This window comes from Calidris pugnax, unplaced genomic scaffold, assembly GCF_001431845.1.
Source record: "Calidris pugnax isolate Ruff unplaced genomic scaffold, ASM143184v1 scaffold448, whole genome shotgun sequence".
NCBI classification, from domain to species: domain Eukaryota; kingdom Metazoa; phylum Chordata; class Aves; order Charadriiformes; family Scolopacidae; genus Calidris; species Calidris pugnax.
In genome coordinates, this window is record NW_015091198.1 from 472,560 (window position 1) to 495,731 (window position 23,172).

General features: G+C 41.9%; 1 protein-coding gene across 2 annotated transcripts in view; it reads left to right on the top strand.

The window, feature by feature from the left end:
• UNC80 (unc-80 homolog, NALCN activator) overlaps window positions 1-23,172 on the top strand; it is a 146,450-nt gene that overhangs the window by 40,768 nt on the left and 82,510 nt on the right. For both annotated transcript variants that reach the window (XM_014959636.1, XM_014959637.1), the window contains exons 19-25: window positions 792-1,006; window positions 1,555-1,661; window positions 2,128-2,227; window positions 7,009-7,181; window positions 13,157-13,369; window positions 17,451-17,586; window positions 19,918-20,051. In XM_014959636.1, coding sequence (XP_014815122.1) covers window positions 792-1,006; window positions 1,555-1,661; window positions 2,128-2,227; window positions 7,009-7,181; window positions 13,157-13,369; window positions 17,451-17,586; window positions 19,918-20,051 — 1,078 coding nt within the window. The remainder of the gene's footprint in view (window positions 1-791; window positions 1,007-1,554; window positions 1,662-2,127; window positions 2,228-7,008; window positions 7,182-13,156; window positions 13,370-17,450; window positions 17,587-19,917; window positions 20,052-23,172) is intronic.

A 23,172-nucleotide genomic window follows, 5' to 3' on the forward strand; every position in this document is an offset into this window, starting at 1 on the left:
TGTCCAAAGAATTCTGCCATTTAATATTGAAATAAATGTAATCAATACTCCTAAGAATTTTAGAAAATTTTGTAAATGGCCACTGGTCCCTAAACAACTTTGGACAAGTCATTTAACCTCTCTGTGCCTCTGAATACCTGTCTGTCTTGTTAAAGTGCTTTGAGATGCACTGTGCGAAGGCATTGCTTGCACAAGGGCCCAGAGCTCTTTATTATGTATTCTGCTGCGTTAACTGAGCCCACAAAGTCTCACTGTTGCTGAGACTGCAAGGATAACACAAGGCCCTTTACTGCTCTGCAGAATCGCAGCGAGCTGTTCCGCGTTGAGCCTTCCCACAGCCATGGGAGATCTCAAGAGTACAGCAAAATACACTGTCCCCATTCCAATGTGTTAATGAGAACTGTGACTCACAAATGCCTATCGTGATGTCCAGATCTCTCCAGTACATCTGCCTGTAGAAAGCACCATTGTGGTCTTATCAACACGGGTCGTTTTGACCTAAAGAAGATCTATTTTTCATGTGTAGGAACTAAAAATTGGAGTGACCTGTTCAGTAGACAAGCTCCTCAGGGTAGAAAATATGGTTATTTTGTGCCTTGAACAATATCGAGCACATTGTCAAACTTGATTATGTCCTACTGAGAGGAGTGTGTTTGGAATTCAAAATGAAACTACCTCAAAGAACAGAGAGGTCGGGAGGGGGCTGTGGGAGGGGAGGGAGGGTGCTCATTCCTCTGCGCATCCAAACTTCACTGAAATGCAGTTCACGCTTCACATCCCTTTTCTCCCAGTGATGAGCAAATCCAAGGGGCTGTTCTGGGACGCAAGGATTTCTGGCGGAAGATGTTCAAGTCGCAGAGTGCAGCGAGTGATACCAGCAGTCAGTCTGAGCAGGACACATCCGAGTGCACCACCGCTCACTCCGGGACCACCACCGACCGCCGCTCCCGATCCCGTTCCCGACGCATCTCCCTCCGAAAGAAACTCAAACTCCCCATAGGTAAATGTATGTCTCCTCCTATTCTATATACATATTGCATGTGCAGAGAGACACGGAGGGATATGTCTGCCTTAAAGAAATACTGCAACACAGGTCCTGGTTGTCCCAGTATAATGTGCATTCTCCCAAGGGAAGCTGGGAAGTCCTCCCTCTCCATTTTAGAGATGGGGAACTGAGGCAAAGGGAACTGTGAGCAATTTGCCAAAGGAAAGAGAGAATATCTGTGGCAAAACAGAATATTGAATCCAGGTCTCCAAAGTAGTAGGCTAGTAGCTTAATGTCCCAGATATTGTTCTTCTCTGTAAAAGATAAATATTCCAAATAGCACTTGATAGACAAAGAACATATCCTTTACAAGTCCCAAAACCTGGCCTTGCGTGGTAGTTAATGCATGCAACTTAAAAAGGTTCCTTCCCCTTTCCTCCCATTTTCCCATACCTCCCATACATTCCCATACTCATGGCCACTTTGGAGAGCTATGCTGCAATTGCTAATAAATAGATTCTGCTTGGAAGCATTTTCAGAATTGTCCTTAGTGGCTTCTTCTGCAACAGGGAACTGGCTGAAGCGCTCCTCCCTCTCTGGCCTGGCTGACGGGGTGGAAGATCTCCTAGATATCAGCTCTGTTGACCGTCTGTCTTTCATCAGGCAGAGTTCCAAGGTAAATGTGTCAGGCGGGATTGCAGAGACCTTGGAAGGACAGGATCTGGCTGGTTTTAGCCTTCCAAGGAAACATTCTACAAAACGTGGACCTTGCAGCCAGTGAGGCTGGGTCCCAGCAGTCTTCAGAGCACAGTGCCATGGAAATTTCATACTGGACTTCTGCAGCTGCCTTGGTTCACTGAGAGATAAATGTAGGCTCTGTCAACGCACTTAAGGTTTCACTGTTGGCCACACTTACCCTTCCTTCTTTGTGCCTTTACAGCCTCTTGCAAAAGACCAATCCTTTAAGCGGAAAGCTTAAAAGATGAAGTGCTTCAGCGTACGTAAATCTGTGCAGGTCCACTTGTGTTGCCATGGTGATCCACTGCGTTAACAGCCCTTCTGTAGCTGCTCTACGTCTAAGGAAGGAAGACCCAGAGGTAACGGTGTGGCACAGCCTGACCCAGCCCTCTCTCTTTGCACAGGTGAAGTTCACCAGCGCGGTGAAGCTGTCGGAAGGAGGGGGGCCAGGAGGTGGCCTGGACAACGGGCGAGACGAAGAGGAGAATTTCTTCAAGCGTCTTGGTAAATGGCGCACCTGCCGAAGACACCCATCCAAGCTTCATCACACAGAAGAAAAAGATGGTTAGAAATCAGGGTTCTCGTCTCCTTATTTTTCTTTCTTTTGATCTTTGTTTTTTTAAAATCTCTTTCTTTCTGTATTTTGCCCCTTTCCCTTTTTTCCTGCTTTCTCCATAGTTTTTGTATCCATTCTAGCCTTCTCCAACTTTTTAGTCTTTGTAACTGTTTTCTTTCCCTTCCTTCTTTCTTTTGTTTTGATTTAGAAAAAAGCTCTAGTAAAGTCGATTTTTAAAAAAATCAAGACTATCCAAATAAATTATGCAAATAGAACATTTGGGCTTTTCAAATCAAATTGAATTTGATCAACACACTTGAAAAATTAATGCTTGCTTCAAAGCACTCTTATTCAGTTCAAAATTAGGTGTGTAAATCTTTCATTGCCTAATATAACAATGGGTGTTCCATCAGTTTTTTTATTTTATTTTTTTTTCCAATTTGTGACCATTTGACAGTTTTAGCAAAGATCAGCACTGATGAAATGGAAAACCCTGCACAAACCTTGTTATAATTATCTCTTTTCTTCTGTGTTTGCATGTCTAGTGTCCGCATACCATTCGTTAGGGATGCTGTCCCTTTTTCTTAGCACACAACATAATAACAACAGCACTACTTCTTCTTTCCACGAAAGTATATTTAATTGCAATGTATTTTCAAAATCAGCAATGTTTGAAAAGTACCTTTATGAATAATACAAGGTCATGATATATTCTGTTTTAAAATGTCATGCAGTCATTCACATGCTCATGTCCTCAGCTCGGAGCTCATCCTTGTTGTCAAGGAGACAACCTTGTATCTTGAAGTTCTTTTACTGTTTTTTCAAGAAAACCCAAGCCGACTCCCAAAAACACACAAAAAGGAGTAGATTTTTCTTTTTCACCATTATTTCTCTAGCTTTACAGTGTGTTACGTTCCCTGGCGTTATGTTTTTTAATTTCTGACATCAAACTTTGACACCGCATTGTATATATTTCACCCTCATCTGTCCCAGACCTGCAGCCTAATGCATGTGAGGCATTGTTCAGGCAAGTGATGCTGGCAAAGTATGAGCACATCTCCCCAGTGTAAACTGGTCATCATTCTACCAGTGCAGAAACTCTAGTGGGTAGTTCTCAACTAGCTGCTAGGTGGAAAGTATTGTTCCTGTGGAAGGAGAATGCATCAGCCCAGCAGCTTGTTGAAGCTTGGTAGCTAAGAGTGAATACTCCCACAATGGAAGGAACTGCGTTGTTTTCTTCATCCACTACTTTGTGCTGAAGTAGGTGTGAAATACTTCCACCATATTTCCTCCCCGTTTTTACTGGGAACGAACAACTGAGGGGCAGTGAGATCTTTACAGACTGCCACAACTGGTTTAGACAGTGCTCATGTGAGATGTCCTTCGTATTCTCTTGTAGGCAGTAATTTATTTTTCATCTTGCTAATGCTGATTTTATGCTACTGTGAGTTTACTTCTGCCTAGAGTGCCCATATTCTTGATTTAACGGCACAGATTTAGTCTTGGCCCTGTGACTGTCAAAAGCCTTGTTCAGTGTGTGTGGCACAACTTATGTCTATACAATACTCAGATGATGCATTAGTATTGGCTTTTTGAGCTTTGGAAGTGTTGTGCATACTTCAGCCTTCTGTAACATCAGTCTTTATGTAATTAATGAGGAGAACTTGAAACACCTATTACATGCCTATGAGAGAAGTGTATAGGACACATGCTTGGTTTAACATATGCATGTGTTAGAAATACCATAGTAAAAGTGATATAATTGGTTAAAGACCTTGCATGTTAGTATGAGAAACAGGAAAACTGTTGTCCCATGATGTTGATAGGGAGGGTTGGGCTGTTACCTTATAACTAACTGAGGCAAAGGGAGAGCATTTAAAGTTTATAAGGCAAAGTCTGACAGTTAAGAAAGTTGAATCACCATCTCCACAAGGGTCTCTGGTATGCAATGGAAACCACATACCACGAGCAAAAAATATTAAGTTAGCTGTACATGCCTGTGTGTGTATGTACTTCCATGTGTGCAGTGAAATTGTGGGACGGTTTATAACCTGGTAGAACAGCAACATTGCAGAGGGCCTTCAAATTTCCACTGCTTCTGTATCTTCCATAAAGATCAGCAGGGTTTACGTGCTTATGGAGAAGAGAATAAAAGCCTCTTGAAGGTGGGTGGGCATCCTATTAAATCCCTCAAGGTCTGACCCTAAAGCGTTGGTTTGGAACCTATTTCTACCTTCCCATTCTTGTCATTCATGACACTATGCCATTTCTTTGTTCATCCTTTTTCCATGTGCTATTTCCTCTTGTGTTTTTGGGTTTTTTTAACATAGTAGACCAAATTTAAAAGAAAATGGAGAGAGGAGAAATACATTACAGTAAAAAAAAAAAAGTAGAATAACTTGTCACATCGTTAATGAATTGTAATCTTCATTGTGATATATCATCTAGACCACTGGATATGTATGTAAGCATACGTATGTGTGTGTGTGTGTATCTGTAGGTGTGCATAAGTATATGTATACACATAATTATATGCACATTCATGCGTAACAAAATGTTCTTTTAATAATCTTTCTACCTATACTAAGAACACAGCATATATCCAGAAGTGAGTTACAGTATGTTTACATGAGACCCTTGACGTTCCTTCAGGCACTTACTGAAGACATTGTGAGTGACCATAGAAGTTGCCAGGGTGTTCAAGGCACACAGCACAGGTGAACCACACCACATGCTTGCTTCAAGGGGTGATCTCACCTTCGTGGGGTGATCTCACCTTGGCACTGGAAGCAACTGTGGGAGCAGAAGCTTGGGCATCCAGTGTCCTCCTATGTTAGGAAATGACCTCTGCTCGCTGGCTGAGATTTTCTGCAGGGCTGAGTCACATTAACACTAAGCCAGTGAGGGCTCCCCTGCTTGCAGCAGGGCTGCTCCGGGATGGGCATAGTGGAGGACAGTTCTCAGCTGCTTCTGAAGGATTCTTTTGCAAAGCTTCAACAAAGTGCAAGGCTGGGACTGCAAAGGACTGCAAAGCGCTGTAGTGATAGACTATAGGTAGTATCACTGAGCCCAGATAGACACAGCACCTGCTAGATCTTTGTAGTAAGGGTTAGGGAGATGTCTTAGGCATGCTTTTCTGTGTCAGAAAGTCAAGTTTCTGTTCTTTATCTCATACAGGCACAGCCCTAACAGGGCCCTGAATAGGAAACCTGAATAGGTTTGTACCTCAAATGAGTTAGCGTTACAGCAGCCATAGCAGGAAGGCTCAGATAGCATGCCACAGGCTATAAGGAAACAGGAGGAGTTGGAAGAAAAGGGTATTTGTGCCTGCTCATTTATGTAAGTGTTCTACTTGTTCTTTCTACTTTATTTGTTTGTTTGTTCCATTTTGAGGAAGTATTTCCCAACATTTTGTTTACTGGAAAGCTATGTAAAGCTTCACTGGAGAGAGAAAAGCCACAGATGTCATAAAGAAGTCTCTTGAAATTTGATTGATATACCTCGGTCTTCAGGGGAAAAGTGAAGATCTACATTGTTATTTTCTGTTGTGACTATTGTTTGTGGTACATAAGTGCTTTCCAAGTAATTCTGGGGAGTGCAATCTCAAAGGGACTTTGAGTTTTCAGCCATTCTTCTTTCCTGAGGAAGAAGTCACAAAGTCCTGTAGAGATGACATCCTTCAAATCCATGTGTAAAGCCAATCTTGAATTCTCCACTTGGTGTTCTCTTCTTCAGTGCTCTATCCTTCAGTATTCTGTAAACATTTGTGCTTTCACATGTAAACAGGGAGAGTATTATAGATAAAGACAAAAAGCCCAGAAGCTGACTATTCTTGTTTTGACCAGCCACCTTGAAATGACTTTCCTCATCTGTATCTCTCTGCCACTCTCTCAACTCTGGCTATCGACTGCATAATGGTCTTCTGCTTTCAGAAGTGTTCATTCCAATCAGCAATGGGGTTAGTTGGTTTATCATGGGAACTCTATACATGGAGTTTAAAATCATGCTTGAAAGAAGCCCTGGAGTGGGGTGCTAGATTCATTTTCAAAAGGAACTCTTATTAGGGAGCTTTCCACCCCAGAGAGTGCAAGACTCTTCAAGGGAGAGAGGCTGGAATGATGATGGTATCTAGGAGTTGAGACTGGTCTCACTTTGGGTGTTATAGTAGTTGCAGAACATGTATGCCTAAAAAAAAAAAGGACAGTACTTGATTTCTACCTAGAACATTTCCAATATTTGTTACTGATTTTTCTGCCCTAGTAGACATATATTATTAAATTGGTATGTGAATGAATAAGGGTTATGCATGCTCCACTTTCAGGTAAACTTCAAGGGGCAATAGAGATCTAAGAAAAGAGATTATTCAGGAAAACCAGACAGTAAGCATGGTGTTCTGTGTTAGAGAGGTGGGGAGGAAGGGCCATATTCTGGTTCACCGATACTGGGGTAGATCTTGACCTTCAACACTGAGTACAATGAAATTGTTTGGGCAGACATCAGTATGACCAAGACCAGAATCTGGCTTGCTGTATGCCTATTTCATAGAAGTCATGAATATTGTAAAAATGTCCCTGTTATCTTCAAGACAGCGCACCGAGGTGAGGAAGGGATTTAGACCAAGACTGTACTCATCAGGGGGGTTTGTGCTACTTTTTTTATTGGTGAGAGAGACTGTGTTCCCTTCTCCCTACCCCTCCCTGCATCCCCTCTGTACTCTCTACCTCTTTAGGTTGCCATAGCTTTGATGATCACTTGACCTCCAACCAAGAAGGAGGAAAATCCAAGAACGTTGTGAACCTGGGAGCAATCCGCCAAGGCATGAAGCGCTTTCAGTTCCTCCTGAACTGCTGTGAACCAGGCACTATCCCCGATGCCTCCATTCTGGCAGCAGCCCTAGATCTTGTAAGTCATTTGTTGGTGTGTTTTTACCTGCTGAGTGAGAGCACGTGGTGGTGTGGTGGTGTTCACTAAGGCTTTTCGTGCCCACGCAGAAAGCACGTAAAGCATCACAGCAGTGCCAGTGGTGGTGGTGCTGGTATGAGGTGGAGTTTTAGCATCTGTGACTGGATGAGTATGCAGACAAAGCGGATTGCTTTTTTCATTATATAGCTCCCCATAACTAGATTATTGCCAGTGCAAAGCTCTTGTTGTCAGACTTCAAATTTTGCTCACAGCCATTCTGCTTTTGCTCCTGGTGTCAGTAATAACCTACAGAATAAGGATTGAAGACTGAATAACTACCTGGAGAGGCGTAGTAATTCCCCTCTGGGGATCGGGTGGAGTTATAAATACATTAGGCAACACTGAACTATTAGTCACCAGAGCCAGGCAGTGGGGAAAAAAAACAACTTGAAACATCAGAGTGTGCATGCTTTTAAATGCAGATATTGCTAATTTGCAGTTCCAAATCACAGAAGTGACACAACTCAGTCCTTCCTTCCTGACACTGAGTGTCTCTTCTGTATCTCCCTCCTTTTCCTTGCAGCTGCTGGTTTTTAACAGGCCCATTTCTAAAGCAGTGGCCTTCAGCCTGTGGTTTATGGGCCAGTGGGGCTCTGTGAGGTGCTTCTGTGACAAACAGAAGAGAGTGACAAAGACAGCTATGAAAAGCCAGCAAATTACTAGTAACTTCTCTGCACAGTGCTCTTCTACTTCCTTCCATAAGTGTTTGGATGTCTGCAAACAGGAAAAGATTGAAAGCCACTGCTCTCAGAGCATCCACATCCTCTCTGGCCAATTGTCTTCCTTCTGCCGACCGCTTGCCTCTGATTGCCGTGCCATTTCTGCTCATAATTCAGTTTTTTTGACCTGAGATGTGCTGCCTTCTCTGCTCCACAGTTCTGGGGATGCTACACTCTGTGCACCATGCCTTTACACGTTCTTCTTAACCTTGCATCCTTAGGCTTGCAGATTCAAGCGAGCCTGCTTTATTATTACCCCAAAGTTGCTGTTGCTACCAGTTGACCTCTAGCTCTGCTGTTTGGACTGCTCCCTGTCCATCTTCCAGTAGACGTGTTTTCTTCACTAGTTCCCACTCTTCCTGTTGGAGATGTTTGGCCCTCTGGCTGGAAGCTATGAAAGCAGTGGCTGAGAGGGAAGCCTGTCTCATGCTCTCACAATCAGAAGTGATTTCTACCAGTCGGGGTTGCAGTGATCTCAGGAGGCAGCTTATGGAGATGGTTCCTCCTCACGGGTTTGCTGCACAAAGACAAATTCATTCTTCTAGGCTGCCAGGCTGCCACCCCATTGCAAGCTCTAAACTAGCATGGAATTTAAGGTGAGTGGTCAGGGAGGAGCTCACGGCTGTCCATTATGTCACTAAGATCCCTATTCTTTGTACTAATCAATCAGATAATAAAACAGGGGGTTGACAATTATGCCCCTGTAAATGTCTTGTTTATTCTTTAAATTTGCCGCATGCTTAAGCAACAGACCAACTTACTCTGTGCCCGTCTATGAAGTCAACTGAAAACTAATGGTCAGAGCAAACTGATGAAGATGTTTGTTCTGACTTCCAGAGCTGGCTTTTACAAAATAGAGTGACTGTCTTTCCACTGAGTGATGCAGAAGGCTTTGGTATCAGAAGTTCTAGAAGGTCTGCAGCTAAAGATGAAAGAAGCCTTGTTCTAGTTATAGACTTGGGAGACTCCTTACAAGTACCTGCTCGGTTGGTGTCTTTTCTACAAAGCACTGGAGATACGTGGAAGTTGAGAAGTCACATACACTGCGGTTTCAAAAGATGACAGCTTGTCATCTCACTGTATTGCTTAATGGCAATGTATGCTGTTATGGAAAATACCCACATCTTATGTCAGTAGAGCATAGCCAACAGAAAACCTTCTGGGTTTTTAGCCCCTGTTTTCAGGCTTTCAAAGTAAAATTTGAATCAGGTTTGATGCAAATAAAAAGCTTCTTAAGCAATTTTATCCAGCCTAGTTCCTATGGCAACCTTTAAAAACGGAAAGGCAAACAGCTCCAGTTTCAGTTCTTTCATAAACTTTTGCAACATGCTTTTTCATGCAAATTTTTGAAATTCCATTCTTATACGGACTTCAAGATCTTTGATCAGCCTGGATGTTTATACACATTTGCCACAGTGATTTAAAGGAATTAGAACAATGAAACAAAGGCTGCATCCTTACGGAGGTAATGATTTATTTATATATTAAATAGAGTGTTGCCTTAGGTTTAGAAACTTATGTAGTTAACGTATTTTCCCAGAAGCACCATCTATCCTTGACTGAATTTTGTAAAAGTGCAAACAATTTGTGGCTGTACAAACATTCAGTGACAATTGATAATCTGTTCCAGGCAGTTTCATCCTTGTGTCATCAGCTTAAGTCCAGACTTGGCAATTATAAAATTGATTTTCTTTCCTTTTTCAAGAAACCTTGGAGGCTGAAAGGCAAGTAATATATTTCAGTCTGTGGTTCAGAGTTCTGGATTCCAACAATCCACTGTCTAGCATTATATAAAGATGTCACCTAGAGTATCCTAATTAGACTAGTGTAAATGACTCAGGTGGGTAAATACAAGCTTTCCTTTGACGAATTTAGCAATGTGGGATACCTGCCACCATTACATTTCTCCAGTATGATGTGTGAGTTCTTATCCTGGTTGAATTGCTGTAATGGTACTGCTTTATGGCAGAGTTGTGTTTGAGAGGACCTACCAAGCATTGGGAGAGCAGAAGCAAAGCCTAAACTGCAAGAATACCCGCCAGTATCCTGCCTCCCTGTCACCAAGGGTCTTAGGCAGCCTCTGTGGTTCCCATGTCACTGTTTCCATAGGAGAAATGCTTCTCCATAGGAGGGCATATGACCTGGAAGGAAATCAGAGATTGCTCCAAACAGGTCTCCAGAGTAGATGACTGGGAACAGAAACAAAGAGCTATGTCATGGATTGTACTAGACTGTTTTTAGGTATAATCAGAGAGATTTGAACTACCATTTTTGAGGCAATTCTCCTAGCCTTTGGTTAATAATTTACTCACAACCTGTCTTCACATGCCTGCTAAGCTACTTCTCATGCCAGACTTATCTTGTGCCTAGATGAAGCAGAGCTATCCAGTAAGCATCTTTTGACAGTACTTGAATTTACTTTATTTACTCTAAATGTAAATTGTGCTATTTTGCTTTGCTTTTTTCTTTTTTTTTTCCTTGAAGAGACAGTGGGAATGAATTTTTCCTCCAAGTGCCTTGCAGACTATAAGAAAGGGCACAAGAAAATTACCACTAGTTGATTAGACTTATAAAATTCATAGTCCTTGAAAACAAAACTGGACCTAAATGCTCTGCATTATAAAACTCTGCAGAATCAGCTGTGCTTGAACAGTACTGTGATGCTGCAAAATTCCAAATCCATTCTGTATTTGCTCCCTCCTGCCCAGGTCATTGCTTTTGCTGTTATTAGTACAAATCAGGGTATCTACTGAAAAGCTCCAATGGGAGTACTTGAAATTTTGTTAAGAAAATGGTGGATTCTTATTAATGTCAGTTTATACAGCACCAGAACAATTTTCAAAAGACAAAGCAATATAGTAGGTCTGATGTTAAAAGTGGACTTGTGGTCAGATTCGCAGGCTTGTGAGGGTATTGCTGCTGTGTTAAGTGTTGACAGTGACCATGGTAACTTGTGTTCTTTTCAGCTATGCATCGCCTGCCTGATTCATTTCTCTCCATTTGTGATGTGTTTCTCTGTGGTGTGAATCCATCCCTGTCCATTCTGTCACATCTCCATCTTTCTCTTGCTGCTGCTTCAGGTTTCTCTGAGCCTCAGGTAAGCAATCACGGGGAGCTCGTGCCCTGTGATGTTCAGAAAGTCCTCCTTCATGCAGGAGGCCTTTGCAGTGATTTTTAGTTTGGAACTCCTGCTCTGGGATCAAGGACACCCCCCTCCTCCCCTTCAATCCCCACCCTACGTATCCTAGTTTAGTTACAGTAGTTGAGGTCTTCCATAATGTTCACTACACCTATTTTTACAAGATTCTTATATGCTCAGAAATTGTGACTTCATCAGTGATAAACTAAAACAGACTAAGGCTGGGGCTTTGTCTTTTCACGTATGTCTCCAGGCCTGGTTAATGTTTTAATCAGTGAGAATAAAAGAATAAAATCCTCACCTATTCTCTCTTTCATATTGCATGTGAGCAACAAGCAATATGTCACATTTTTTCCAGGTTCTAGATAGTAGTTTTGTTTCTGGTTGCCAATGAATGCAGTTTTTCGCCTTCCTCATCAGAACATTGGGCCAGCTTTAGCATTCTCTTTATTCAAGAGAAATGTGAGAAGATTGCTATTTTCTTCCAACGTTTGCATAAAATATGAGCAAAAAGCTGCAACAGGATGTTGTTTCAGGAAGCAATTAACATATGTTTTCTTGTTAATGTAGACAAAACATTATATCTTTTATTTTTTTTTCTTTTTTTGCCAGTCCCCTGAAAGGCATGACTTTGTTCAGTCCTGTCGATAGTAAGTTCTGGCTGTAAGTTTAGCTGCAGTACAGAATTTCTTAAATCAACTCCCAAACGTTTGGAGCATTGGTCCAAAATTTCTTGCTTTCAACTTCTGATTAAAGCTCTATTGGAGGCACCATTTAATAATGTTCTGCAGATTAACTGCAGACTGTCTTCCCTGGTCTCAAGGCCCATGTGGTGTTTATGGACCACAGATGAGGAACCTCCCCTTATAAGTAGATGTTAATCTGTTTAAATTGTCTCATTAAAGCTGTCAGTATCTAAATGTGTGAAACACGCATGTTTGTGCTCTGTGAAATTCCTGTTAGGGAGCCTTTCAAAGGCAGCTTGTGAATTATGAACATTGTTGTATTGTTAGTTATAACCTGCTGGCCAAAGGGGTTTTGACTTGTGAAAATCGCAGGAAGAGAGGGGAGAAATTAAATGGAAATGAGGAGAACCATTTGCTTTTAGTCACTTTCCATGTCTGTAAAGATGCTGTTTTTGCAGAGCTGTGGACTGCTGGGAAGAAAGCTCCTTCCTGAGTCTAAGCTACCCTTTAGGAAACAAATCAGAATGTCCATTTTTTTAACATATTTAGAGTTTCAGAAGCACTCTTTATTGGTCTAACATGGGTCCTGCTGGGCCATTTAATACAAACGAAATAGACTCAATATACTTTCCCCCACTAAAGAAAAGTGCTCTTCCAAGCTGGGGACAGGAGGATTTTCCCCTGGAATACAGTCAAGTCCATCACTTTGAAACTCAGCTGCCTGATGTTAAATTTCAGTATTAAATTATCTGGTGCTTGCTAGGGCCATTGAAGTTAGGCGAGTGAAATTTTGTTGACTTATGCCAGTAATGGATTTCACTCCTCATATCTGCTTGTTATAGGTGCAAAGTAGCACTCTTCATAGTTTCAGCGAGCCTCCATTCATGCTTCCACCCCCAAGATGCTCAAGCAGAACTTAAAGTGCCAAATGGTAGGGCTCGTGTGGCCAAGCTGCCGTTTGCACTTGCAGTATTTGCAGCCTTACTAGCGAAGGTGAAAAGAAAACTTGACTCATTTCTCCAATAAAAGTGTCAGACACACGCTTCTGCTTTTTGGCAGTTACGTGGTTTCTGAAAGAAGAAAGGATTACAGAGGGGTACTGAAACAAGGTGGTTTATAAATTTATAACGTGGCTCTTCCTGCCCCTCTAGTGGCTGGACTAAGCATAACTGTTCAGTGTTTATAAACCTTTTTTTTATTAGCTCAAAAGGTGTGACTCAAGGCAGAGATCCTGGTTTCAGACTCTGATGGAGAGATTTCGCAGTCTGTGTGGCTCCATGGCAAACTTGTGAAACAATTGATTGAAACAAAAAATCCTCTAATGTTTACAGAGTTTCCCCAATGTATTTGTATTTTCTGCAAACGTTTCAGGAAGCTCCTGTAGTGGCAAGAGCAGCCCTGTTCCTCGAGTGTGCACGCTTCGTTCACCGCTGTAATCGTGGCAACTGGCCCGAGTGGATGAAGGGCCACCATGTGAACATTACCAAGAAAGGCCTGTCCCGGGGGCGTTCTCCTATCGTGGGCAACAAAAGGAACCAGAAGCTGCAGTGGAATGCAGCTAAGCTCTTCTACCAGTGGGGAGATGTAAGTCTTTGTTTCTTCTCTGCTTACATTTAATAAATATACCAAACTGGAAAGGCAATTGGATCCTATGCAGAATTCTGGTTGCAGTAAAATGGGGACTCATGAGCTTCCTTTCTAACTTGCGCTTCACAACCTGCCAGGATCAGCTCTTGTCCTAATGGGAAAGGACTTTGCTAGGATGTAGCAGTGTCCTCTTCCTTCCTCTCCCTCTGCCGTGTTCCCACTGAGGATCCATTTGGTTCCCTCTCCTGTTTCCAGCACTTTTCATAAGTGAATGCCTAAGGATGTGTGGTGTGTGATACTACTTGTTTTTTTTCTAGCCTCCAAATATTTTTAGCCCAGGGCTGCTTGAGCTACATGTGGTGCTGTATATTTAGTAATGGATTTCTCTTTGATGTACTTGTTCAGCCTCTCTTTGCACCCGTACAAACTGGTATCACTCATCAGTCATTGCAAGGAACTCTATAGGGCTACTGCGTGTCGTCTAGAGAACTGTCTTTGTTTTGAGCTTGGGTCCTTCAAGTTTTATTTGATTGTGATCTCTTACAACACATGATCCAGGCAATTGCCCTGTCTGACCCTGTCGGTGCTGCTTGCAATTTCTTTGGAAGCACACCAGGGCAATTGCTTGCAATTTCTTTGGAAGCACACCAGGGTGTATCTGTTGAAGGTTTGACACTTACTGCAAGTCGTTTCACACAACTCAAAATAGTGGGAGAAGTTCCTTTGACCTCTAGGATACCTGCTACATATGTCTATCTGGAAGTGAGCTTTGTGCTTCTCACCTCTTTTCACAAAACCACATATTTTTACAGTGAGCATCATGAAAAAAAAAAAAGGCATTAAAAAAAAAAGGCATAAAATCTAAGGCTCAGGGGAATTTGAAAACCATGTATTCTGCATTCTTGGGTTATCCACATAATCCATGCCAAAAAAGCCTTGCTAATGCATATTCTCTTAGGTTAAACCAACACACACTTCTCGGTGGAGCACATTGTAGGAACCTTGGGCTGGTGCTGACCATGTCAGTATGTTCCCAGCGCAGAACACAGCACAGGGGAAGGACCTACCTGGGGTCTGAGCACCCAAGCTAATAAGCTTTGTTCCTTTGGCAGCTCTTCTCCTTCCATTTCTGAAGCTAATTCAGGGAATGCTCCTTGGGCACCCTACTCTGTTATATCTCAAACGCAGGGGCCTGTGTTAATAACAGCACTGATACCTCAGGTCCTTGAAAACGTATGGAGTGTGAATGTATCTGCTTCTATATTCCATGAGGTAACCACCTTAGCCTAACTGCTTTGAGGAATCCTGCCAAGGGGAGAACAAAGGATAACATAGTCCTTGTATTTTTGCCTGCATTGCTGACAGTCAGGACTATCCATCTGTTTGTGTACTCTATGTCTCTAGACATTCCTTTTCTTCAGATTCTGATAAGAATGGAGCAAGCAAATCAGTTACCATTAGAAGCCAGTTAGATTCACCATCAGCTGCCATTTTTAGAAACTGAATTAGCCTGACCTGCAAAAAGTCCAGGAAGGTTTTCTTTTAGAGATGTTAAAGTCACAAGAAAGGAGCCAGGGAAATCTGATGGCAAGCAACTTATCATCATTCTCTTCCCCTTCACTTTAATGACATCGTAAGGCATATCTGGATGCATTCTCCATGCCAGAAATAGCATGTGTTTGTTAGTGGCTTAGGAACGTCTCAGAAGGGAAAAGCATCACTTTTACTTTACTGTAAGTCAAGAGAAGATTTGGAGAGTAGTCTTTACCGTGCAAATTTCTTCTTTTTTTTTTACTGCAATCTGTCCTGCCACCCATGAATATTTCTGTTTCTTCTCAGTGGAAGCTAGGACAGTATAGTTACCCACAGCATCACGGGCCCCCAAACGGTCTCATAGCTTTCACAGATTCATGGATTTGACAGAGTTGGAAGGGACCTCTAGAGATCATCTAGTTCAACTAGGCTCACATAGCTCCTAAACAGCTCCAGTAGCAAGAAGGTGGGATACCTCCCCCAGCCCATCTCTGCCTCCATCCTACCAGATCCTTGCCTACACTGCAGCACACCATCCTTCCTGCTTGGTGGCAGCGGGGCTGCTGCTCTGGAATGAAGATCCTTGGACAAAGAGAAAAGTCTCTGAATGCCCTGAGGCCTTGTTCTGGTTTTTTTTGGTTGTTTTTTTTTTTTCTTTCAGTAAATAAGGCTGGAAAATTGTGCTAATTATGGATCCTTGCTTGTCAGTCATTGCTCACTAATTGTGATACACAGTGCTATGGTCAAAGTTTAGGCCAAGAATGAATGTAAAACCTTTCCTCCCTGCCCCATCTCCTTTAAATCAGCCTCCCTGACAGCTATCAGAGGATAACAGTGGTAAACCCTTTCCATGTGAGGGGGGATTTGGACTGCCTGTAACAGCAATGAGCCTATTAAATCACGCAGTATCACTTGTTATGCTGTCTTTTTAAATAATACAATGTTAAATCTATTCTGATCGGGCCAGTCTGTCACTTCCTTTGGCTTCATCTGTTCAGAGGCATTTTCTTTTAAAGTGTGGCATGCTCTCCGTTTGCTAGGAAGACCACGAATAATTCATGCAGATAATACACGTTAGGAATTCAGTGCTCTTTAGTTAGGATGCTGTGGGATTATGTATGGTTACTTTAATATTAGGGTGGACAACACAGCATAAATAATATGGGATAAATTACTGCTTTGCGGAGAGGCAAGCAGAACATTTCTTCCTTTAAATGCCTGAAACATAAAAGGAGAAAAAAATGGTGAGAGATGTGGAGTTTATTTAGATATGTGGAGGCTCACAGACAGCTGAGATAGCAGCTGTTTGCATCAGTTTGCACACCACAAAAATACCACCTTATTCTCTTCATGTAGCAGACTCTACCCCTCTTCCTTCTTGCTGGATTTCACAGGAACTTCTTAGTAGCAAGGAAGAAAAGCCATTCTAATAGCCCTTTGTGACTGTTTATCTGCTTTGCTTCAGCTGAGATGGGACAATTATATAGTGCTGTCATGACTGTAAGTGCTGACTTGTAGAAGGTTCAGAAATCTTCTGTAGTATCTTTCTCTGAAACTATCCCAAAATGAAGGAAGCCAAATGGCAGGTGCCACTGAAAACTCAGTTGTTGGAACACATTTCCTCCCTTGCAAAGTGGTGATATCACGGGATAAAGTTTTACATACTTGTCTCTGTTCTCTTCATTTGTCTGCAGCCAAGAAAATGAAGAAAATCCTTAGGCATTCTGAAGTGTCTTAGCAGGAGAACATTCTTCTTCCTAGCACACCCTCATCTGTAGCTTTGCTGACAGCACCATGAGGGCTGTTTCCGTGCTGATAATGGTGCTGGCAAACGGCCACGAATAAATGATCAATGCCTTTCTGGAGAATTTAACAGTATTCAGTGGAAATCTGTCTGTTCTCTACATGGATCCCCTCTACACCAATACCCACACACCTTCCCAGCTTTCATATGCGTGTTGTCAGCTCATTTTTGTAAAGTGGATCAGGCAGTCTCCTTTAAAGATGGAAGCAGGCTTTCCCATGGGTATTTAATAGTTCTATGGAGAAAATGGGGACTGTTACTGGATTCCTAAGTCACAGAATAGTTTCTTAAACTGAGTTTAAGTTTTTAAACAGTTTCTTAAATATTCTCAGTATCCTCAAACTTAGCAAAAATCTGGCACGCATGTATCAAGGGGAGAAAGAAAAGTGGAAGAAATTCATACCAAATAATGATCTAATCTCCTCCTGCCTATCATCTTCTGGTTTGGTGATATTTTTTTTTGCTGTTATTTAACAAAATCTGCAGAAATTTTTCATCCTGAAATTTGATGCTTTTTGCAAATTTAGGTTGAAAAAAGGGGGAAATAAATTATGATTTTGGTAACAATTAATCTTCTGTCATCCCTTTCTCTACTTTACTGCATTTCACAGATAATAAAAATAAAGTCAGGACGTTCTATTCCGGCTGGAACATCTCCACAGCCTGCTTGGGGCAGAGCCCTTGGTCACTGGTGAGTTAGGCTGAAATTGTCACCTCCTTGTGCTTTCTCTGTGTCTGCAGGCGATCGGTGTCCGCCTCAACGAGCTGTGCCACGCGGAGAGCGAGAGCCCTGCCAACCTGCTGGGCCTCATTTATGATGAAGAGACCAAGAGGCGCCTAAGAAAGGAGGATGAGGAAGAAGACTTTTTAGATGACAGTAAGGAGACTCCCTTTACTACAAGAACCCCCGCTTGTAAGAACCTCTGCTTTAGGAGCACTTAATTTTTCTTCTTTTTTTCATCCTCTTGCCACCCAGCTGTATTTCCCAGTCCCTCACTTTCACCCCAGCTCTCTCCCCTGGTCTTTCCGTGCCTGGTTGTACAACATGACAGATGGGTAGTAGCACTGAGAGGCTTTTAGGGAAAAGGGGGTGAAACCAGGCAGTGAGTTGCAATTCCTGTATACTGGCAGTTGCAGGGTACTAATTTCTTGAGTCTTGCTGTTGCTTGAGTGCCAAAAGAGGTTCAGTGGTTCACTCCCATTCTTCCCAGTTATTTCTGCCAAAATATTTGTGTAAGATCAGCTGCTTAACATTGCAGAGTCATCTGCTCACCTCACGTGAATTGGCACAGCTCTGCCAAAGGCTTTTAAATCTTGACTTCGATATATTTGCTGATTCTCAGGCAGAAATATAGCACAGGGGTATAAAAAGTATCATTAAAAACTTGCATAACAAGATGACTAAAACACATGCATTTGTGTGTGTGTGTACATAATGGGGGTGGTGATCACTGGTTCTGAAAGTCAAGATAGGTGTGCAAATTATAACACACCCTGTGAATCAAAGTCAAAACATGTACTGGTGTAGGTGTAGGAAGGTGGTAACACACATTATGTCCTCTCCAGACACCATCTGTATATACGTGTGTGCTGTAACGTACTGGTTCCTGTGTACATGTGCTGTTGTTTGCCATTGGATGTAGTGTGCTACCACTGTTTATGTATCTTCTGGGTTGTTTGTTTTTCTGTGGTCTGGGTTTATGTGGTTCTTATCACTGCATAAAGGCCAACTTTGGAGTAGAGAGGAGTAGGTGGGAGCAGTGAAATGTCATTTGTGAGAAATGATGTCAAGAGAAGGTATTGGCCCTAAGGTAGAGCTTTACAGGTGTCACTATGTGGTGTGCCAGTGGTAGCAGCTACATGAATATGGGTGGCTGTTTTGGATATTTTATTGGCTCTTTAAGAGATATGTCCCAAGCAGGAGGGTGTACCCAAAATTTTCCCCCTCCTGCACCATGAATGACTTTTGAAAGGTGAAGAAAGCCTATGGTCCCACGACCAAGTGACAGAATAGGTTTTCTTGTCCCTGTTTGGCCAGTGATAAGGCACTTATAAGGTGATGCAGAGCTGCTTTAAAAGGGCGATCTAAGAGAAGCAAATAGAGAGAACAGGTTGTGATCTAGAAAGCCATGTAAGAGCTCAAGTACTCTCCTGAAAGCCAGGGTCTGAAAATAATCAATTTGCATTCTTGCTGGAGGCAAAGGTTTTTCAAAAGCCACCCTCTGAGCTATAGGGAGCAGCCTGAGGAGCATATAATATGCAGTTGGATATTCTGTTAGACTGTACGTCTCGTCTGTATTTGATAGTTCAGATTATTTTAGTTCCTACAAAGTCCATAATTCGTTACTGGTAACATGTACAGAGGAATTAGTAAGCATCACAGAATTAATCTGGTTTTATCTGATCCTTGCAGTGTCCTCTCACTTGTTTGGTTTGGACTGTTTCTTTGCAAAAAGTAATGAGATCAAATATGGGGGAAAACAAGTGAAAACACAAATCTCTCTGAGATTTATGTACATGGTAATATCAGGCTTTATTAAAAAATGGGCGTGGTTAGTTGTCACAACTAATTTTTTGTTTAATTTTTTTGCCATCTATTATCCTAAATAGTATTTTTCAAATTAATCAAGCACTGAAGAATCCCTCATACTTTTCAAGCTTTGAATGGCACTAGATGGGTTACAAGCTTTTGAAGCTGATTGTTTAGACTCAGTAGAAACAAAACTTGAAATATTTCAATAATCCTTCTTCTCTTTCCCCCTTTGTTTTAGGCTAAGCATTTGAATGTATAATTTGATTAAGCAAGTTGAAATTTTTTCTTGATTATCTCTAAACAGCACTCGGATTCTTTACACAAATAAAGAAGCCTGACTTCAAAGGAGGCTGTCTTTTCCAGTTATCAGGGTAGTAATTAATAATAGGCACAGTACCTCTTTGCTAGTCATAACTCCATGTATTTTGAGAAATACAATACTATATATACTGTGGTGCGCTATAGTGTGCTGGTGCTATTGCAGGTGTTGGTAAATGCAGGTTGATATTTGTTTGACTGTGTTCCTTTTAGTGTAGGAAAAGTAGCACAGGTAGGAGACTGGGTTTTCCTCATTTTTTAGTGCAGCTTGCATTGTGCACCATATGTGAAAATGTCCATCACCTCGTGGTTCCAGATTTTGTATAATCTTGCTCACCATAGAAATATTTTTCCTAGGCACTGTGAATCCTACCAAATGTTGTTGTCCTTTTGCACTGAAAATGGCAGCCTGTCAGCTTCTCCTGGAGATAACCACTTTCCTTCGAGAGACCTTTCCCTACATGCCCCGGCCACGTACTGAGCCTCTTGTGGTAAGTGGACAATGAATATACCTTGGAGAGGGTGTCTTTGAGCCCTAGGCCTGTCTGAGGAAAGGTGGGGTAATAACTCAAGTGGGTCCCTGATGCAGGGAAAGAGAAGCTGTTGTCTGGTGAATAGAAGGTGAACAGGACACATCCCATGGGTTGATCAAGAAGATAAGACTGTGGAAGCACAACATGTACTGGAAGTTCAAGAAAGTTTCAAAATACAGAAAAAGGCAGCAGATGGATTAAGAAACTAAGTGTGGGGAACCTGAGAGGGGTGGCAGATGGACTGCAGGAGATGCCAGCTCACGTGCTACCTAGCCAATTAGGAGGGCCAGTTGGCAGAGAACTGAGCAGGACAGTTAGGAGAAAGCAAAGAGGATGGTTTACAGAGAATTTGGTGGAGCTTAAAAGGTGTAGATTTTTTGGCTTGGGTTAGACAACAGAATCAAAGGGACTGGAGTAAGAAAAGAAAGTAAAAGAGACAAAGAAGCAAGGAAAGAAACAAACCTCCATGAGTCTGAGGCAGGCACAGGCAAATCTGGTATGAATAGTACTCTAAATGACTGATTATGTGACAACTAATTTTGTGAATGGCAAAACCCATGAAATCTGATTTCCAGTGGTTCAGTCTTGTGTAGATTCTCTTATGTCTAATAATGCAGTTTGCAATTGCCTTCAGCCTGTTGTTCCACAAAATACAAAGGCACTCAGTTATCTTTTGTCAAGATCTATTGGGTTGAAGGTGACCATCAGCTTCAGAGGTGGTTAACATGGAATGAGATGAGAATTGAATAGCAGACACACAGTTTCATCTGTTAAGCCTAATTTTTTTCAGAAATCAGGATAAAAATTATAAAGAAAGAATGGCACGTTTCCAAGTGAACATGAAGGATTTAGCCCTATTACTCTATTTTTGTTAATGACAGACTGAGACCAGATTTTGCTGATGACAACTGTGCTTGATAGGCTGATTTGGCTGGATACTATTGAAATTAGGTTCTGAAATGGATTTCAAAGGCTGTAGATGACCTATGATGAAGCGACTCAGCCCCCAGGTATGCAGGAAGGGAAATTTTAAAAAACAGGGATAAATTCAGCAGGAGTCTTTCTGAACACTTTGTTGATATTTTTACCACGTAATAAATGACTCCATCCAAAAGCAGGATAATACCAGGGTTTAGAATTCATCTCAGTAAAGTAGTTAGGCTTGGAACTAAGAATATGTAGGGTAATGAAGGTCAACAGAAATTTGTGCTTTTGTGCCAGGTAGAAATGCAACTGATTAATAGCTTTTCAGACTTGTATATGGGAGAGAAGGAGGAGGAATTATTCTGTGATGTGTAGGCAGAAGAAACTTTAAGGTCACATTATGCAAGAGCCTATTAGAGAAAATGGCCATAGAGTGCTTCTTTTAACTTTGTATGGGGCGAGGGGGAAGGGGAAGAAGAACCAACAACACTACAGATTAAAATATTAGTCTTTGTATTTATGGAGTGGTGCTTCCTTTCCAAGATGTTGTGGTTTAACCCCAACCAGCAACTAGGACCATGCAGCTGTTCACTCACTCCCCTCTCTCCCAGCAGGATAGGGAGAAGAGGGTGAAAAGGGAAAAAAAAGATATCATGGGCTAAGATAAAAACAGTTTAATAGAACAGTAATGGAAGATAAAATAATACTAATGATAACAATGGTAAAAGAATATACAAAGAAGGTGAAGCACTAAAATTACTCACCACCCAGTGATCTATTGCCCAGCCCATCCTAAGCAGCAATCATGTATTCCCCATGCCCCAAAGTCAACCCCCATTTATATACTGAGCCTGACATCTATGGGATGGAATATTCCTTTGGCCAGCTTGCGCTGTCTGTGCTCCCTCTCAGTTTCTATGGGAAGCTGAAAAAGTCCTTGCCTTACTATAAGCATTACTTAGCAACAACTAAACCTGTATGTTACCAACACTATTCTCAGTGTAAGTCCAAAACACAGCAGCTACTAGGAAGAAAATTAACTCTGTCCTAGCTGAAACCAGGAGACAAGAGAATCAGCTACATAATGTTACAGTCCATAAAGGTGAAATTCCAGTAGAGAGAATATCACTTCCGTTGGTGTTTGCAGGCCTACCTGTTCCATAGATTGAATTGAACGCAGACTTTGAAGCACAGCTTTGAAGAACTGAAGCATTTGCAACTAAACTAGTTGTGGCAAACCAGGTTAACGACCCACAGTCCATCCAGGCTTGCCAGGCTGAGCAGATAAGCACCCTTACCTGTGTTTAAGTCAGGCAGGCAGTCCTGACTGAAGTTTCATTAAAGCCTTTTACTGACAATGGCTAGGAGTGATGGGTACGTTCTCTTGAAGCCTACTGCTGCCACAGTAGAGCCAGAGAAGTGGAACTTGTCGTTTGTTGTGGTGGGAAGTCATTCCTTTTGGCTTCACAGTTGCTGAAGATAGACAGACTCAGCCTAACTGTGTGCTGAGAGGATGTATTTCATTCTGTCAGTTAATTTGTGGACGCAGTGATTTCCAGTGTAAGCATGTTGACAAACGGCCGGGGAGTGATGTGTTTAAACACTATAGGGAGGGGAACTCTGACCATACCTGTACTGCTGTCATGGCTCATCTTATGCATGCTAATTTATGAAGCTGAGCTAATTCAGACAGATTTGATCACGGATTTTTATCCTGAAAGGCTTTACTCTTTGTTTCATATCCTAAACTGTGTTAGATATGTTTTGAACTATTCACATGGAAGTTTTCAATGCTAGAGATACTACAGATCATTACTTTAGGCACCTGCCTTTCTATAGCCCAGGTTTTGTTATTGAGCAAAGTAAAAATATTTCCCTTATGGCAATCAACTCCTAGCTTTTTTGACAATCATTTATGATAATTTTCCCTGGAGATGCAAAGCTGACTGTAAATGGTTTGGGACCTTTGACTGGTGCTAGATAGGCTACTTAACTGATTTCAGCACAGCTCAGTCTAGAACATGTTTGAAATACCCTTTCTTTTTTTTTTTTTCCAAACCACCTCCTAGAGTAGCAGACTTTTTTGACCCAAGTAGCTCCCAGTAACTTCTATGGGAGTTTTGTATGCATGTTCCCATAGGAGATCTCTTCAGCC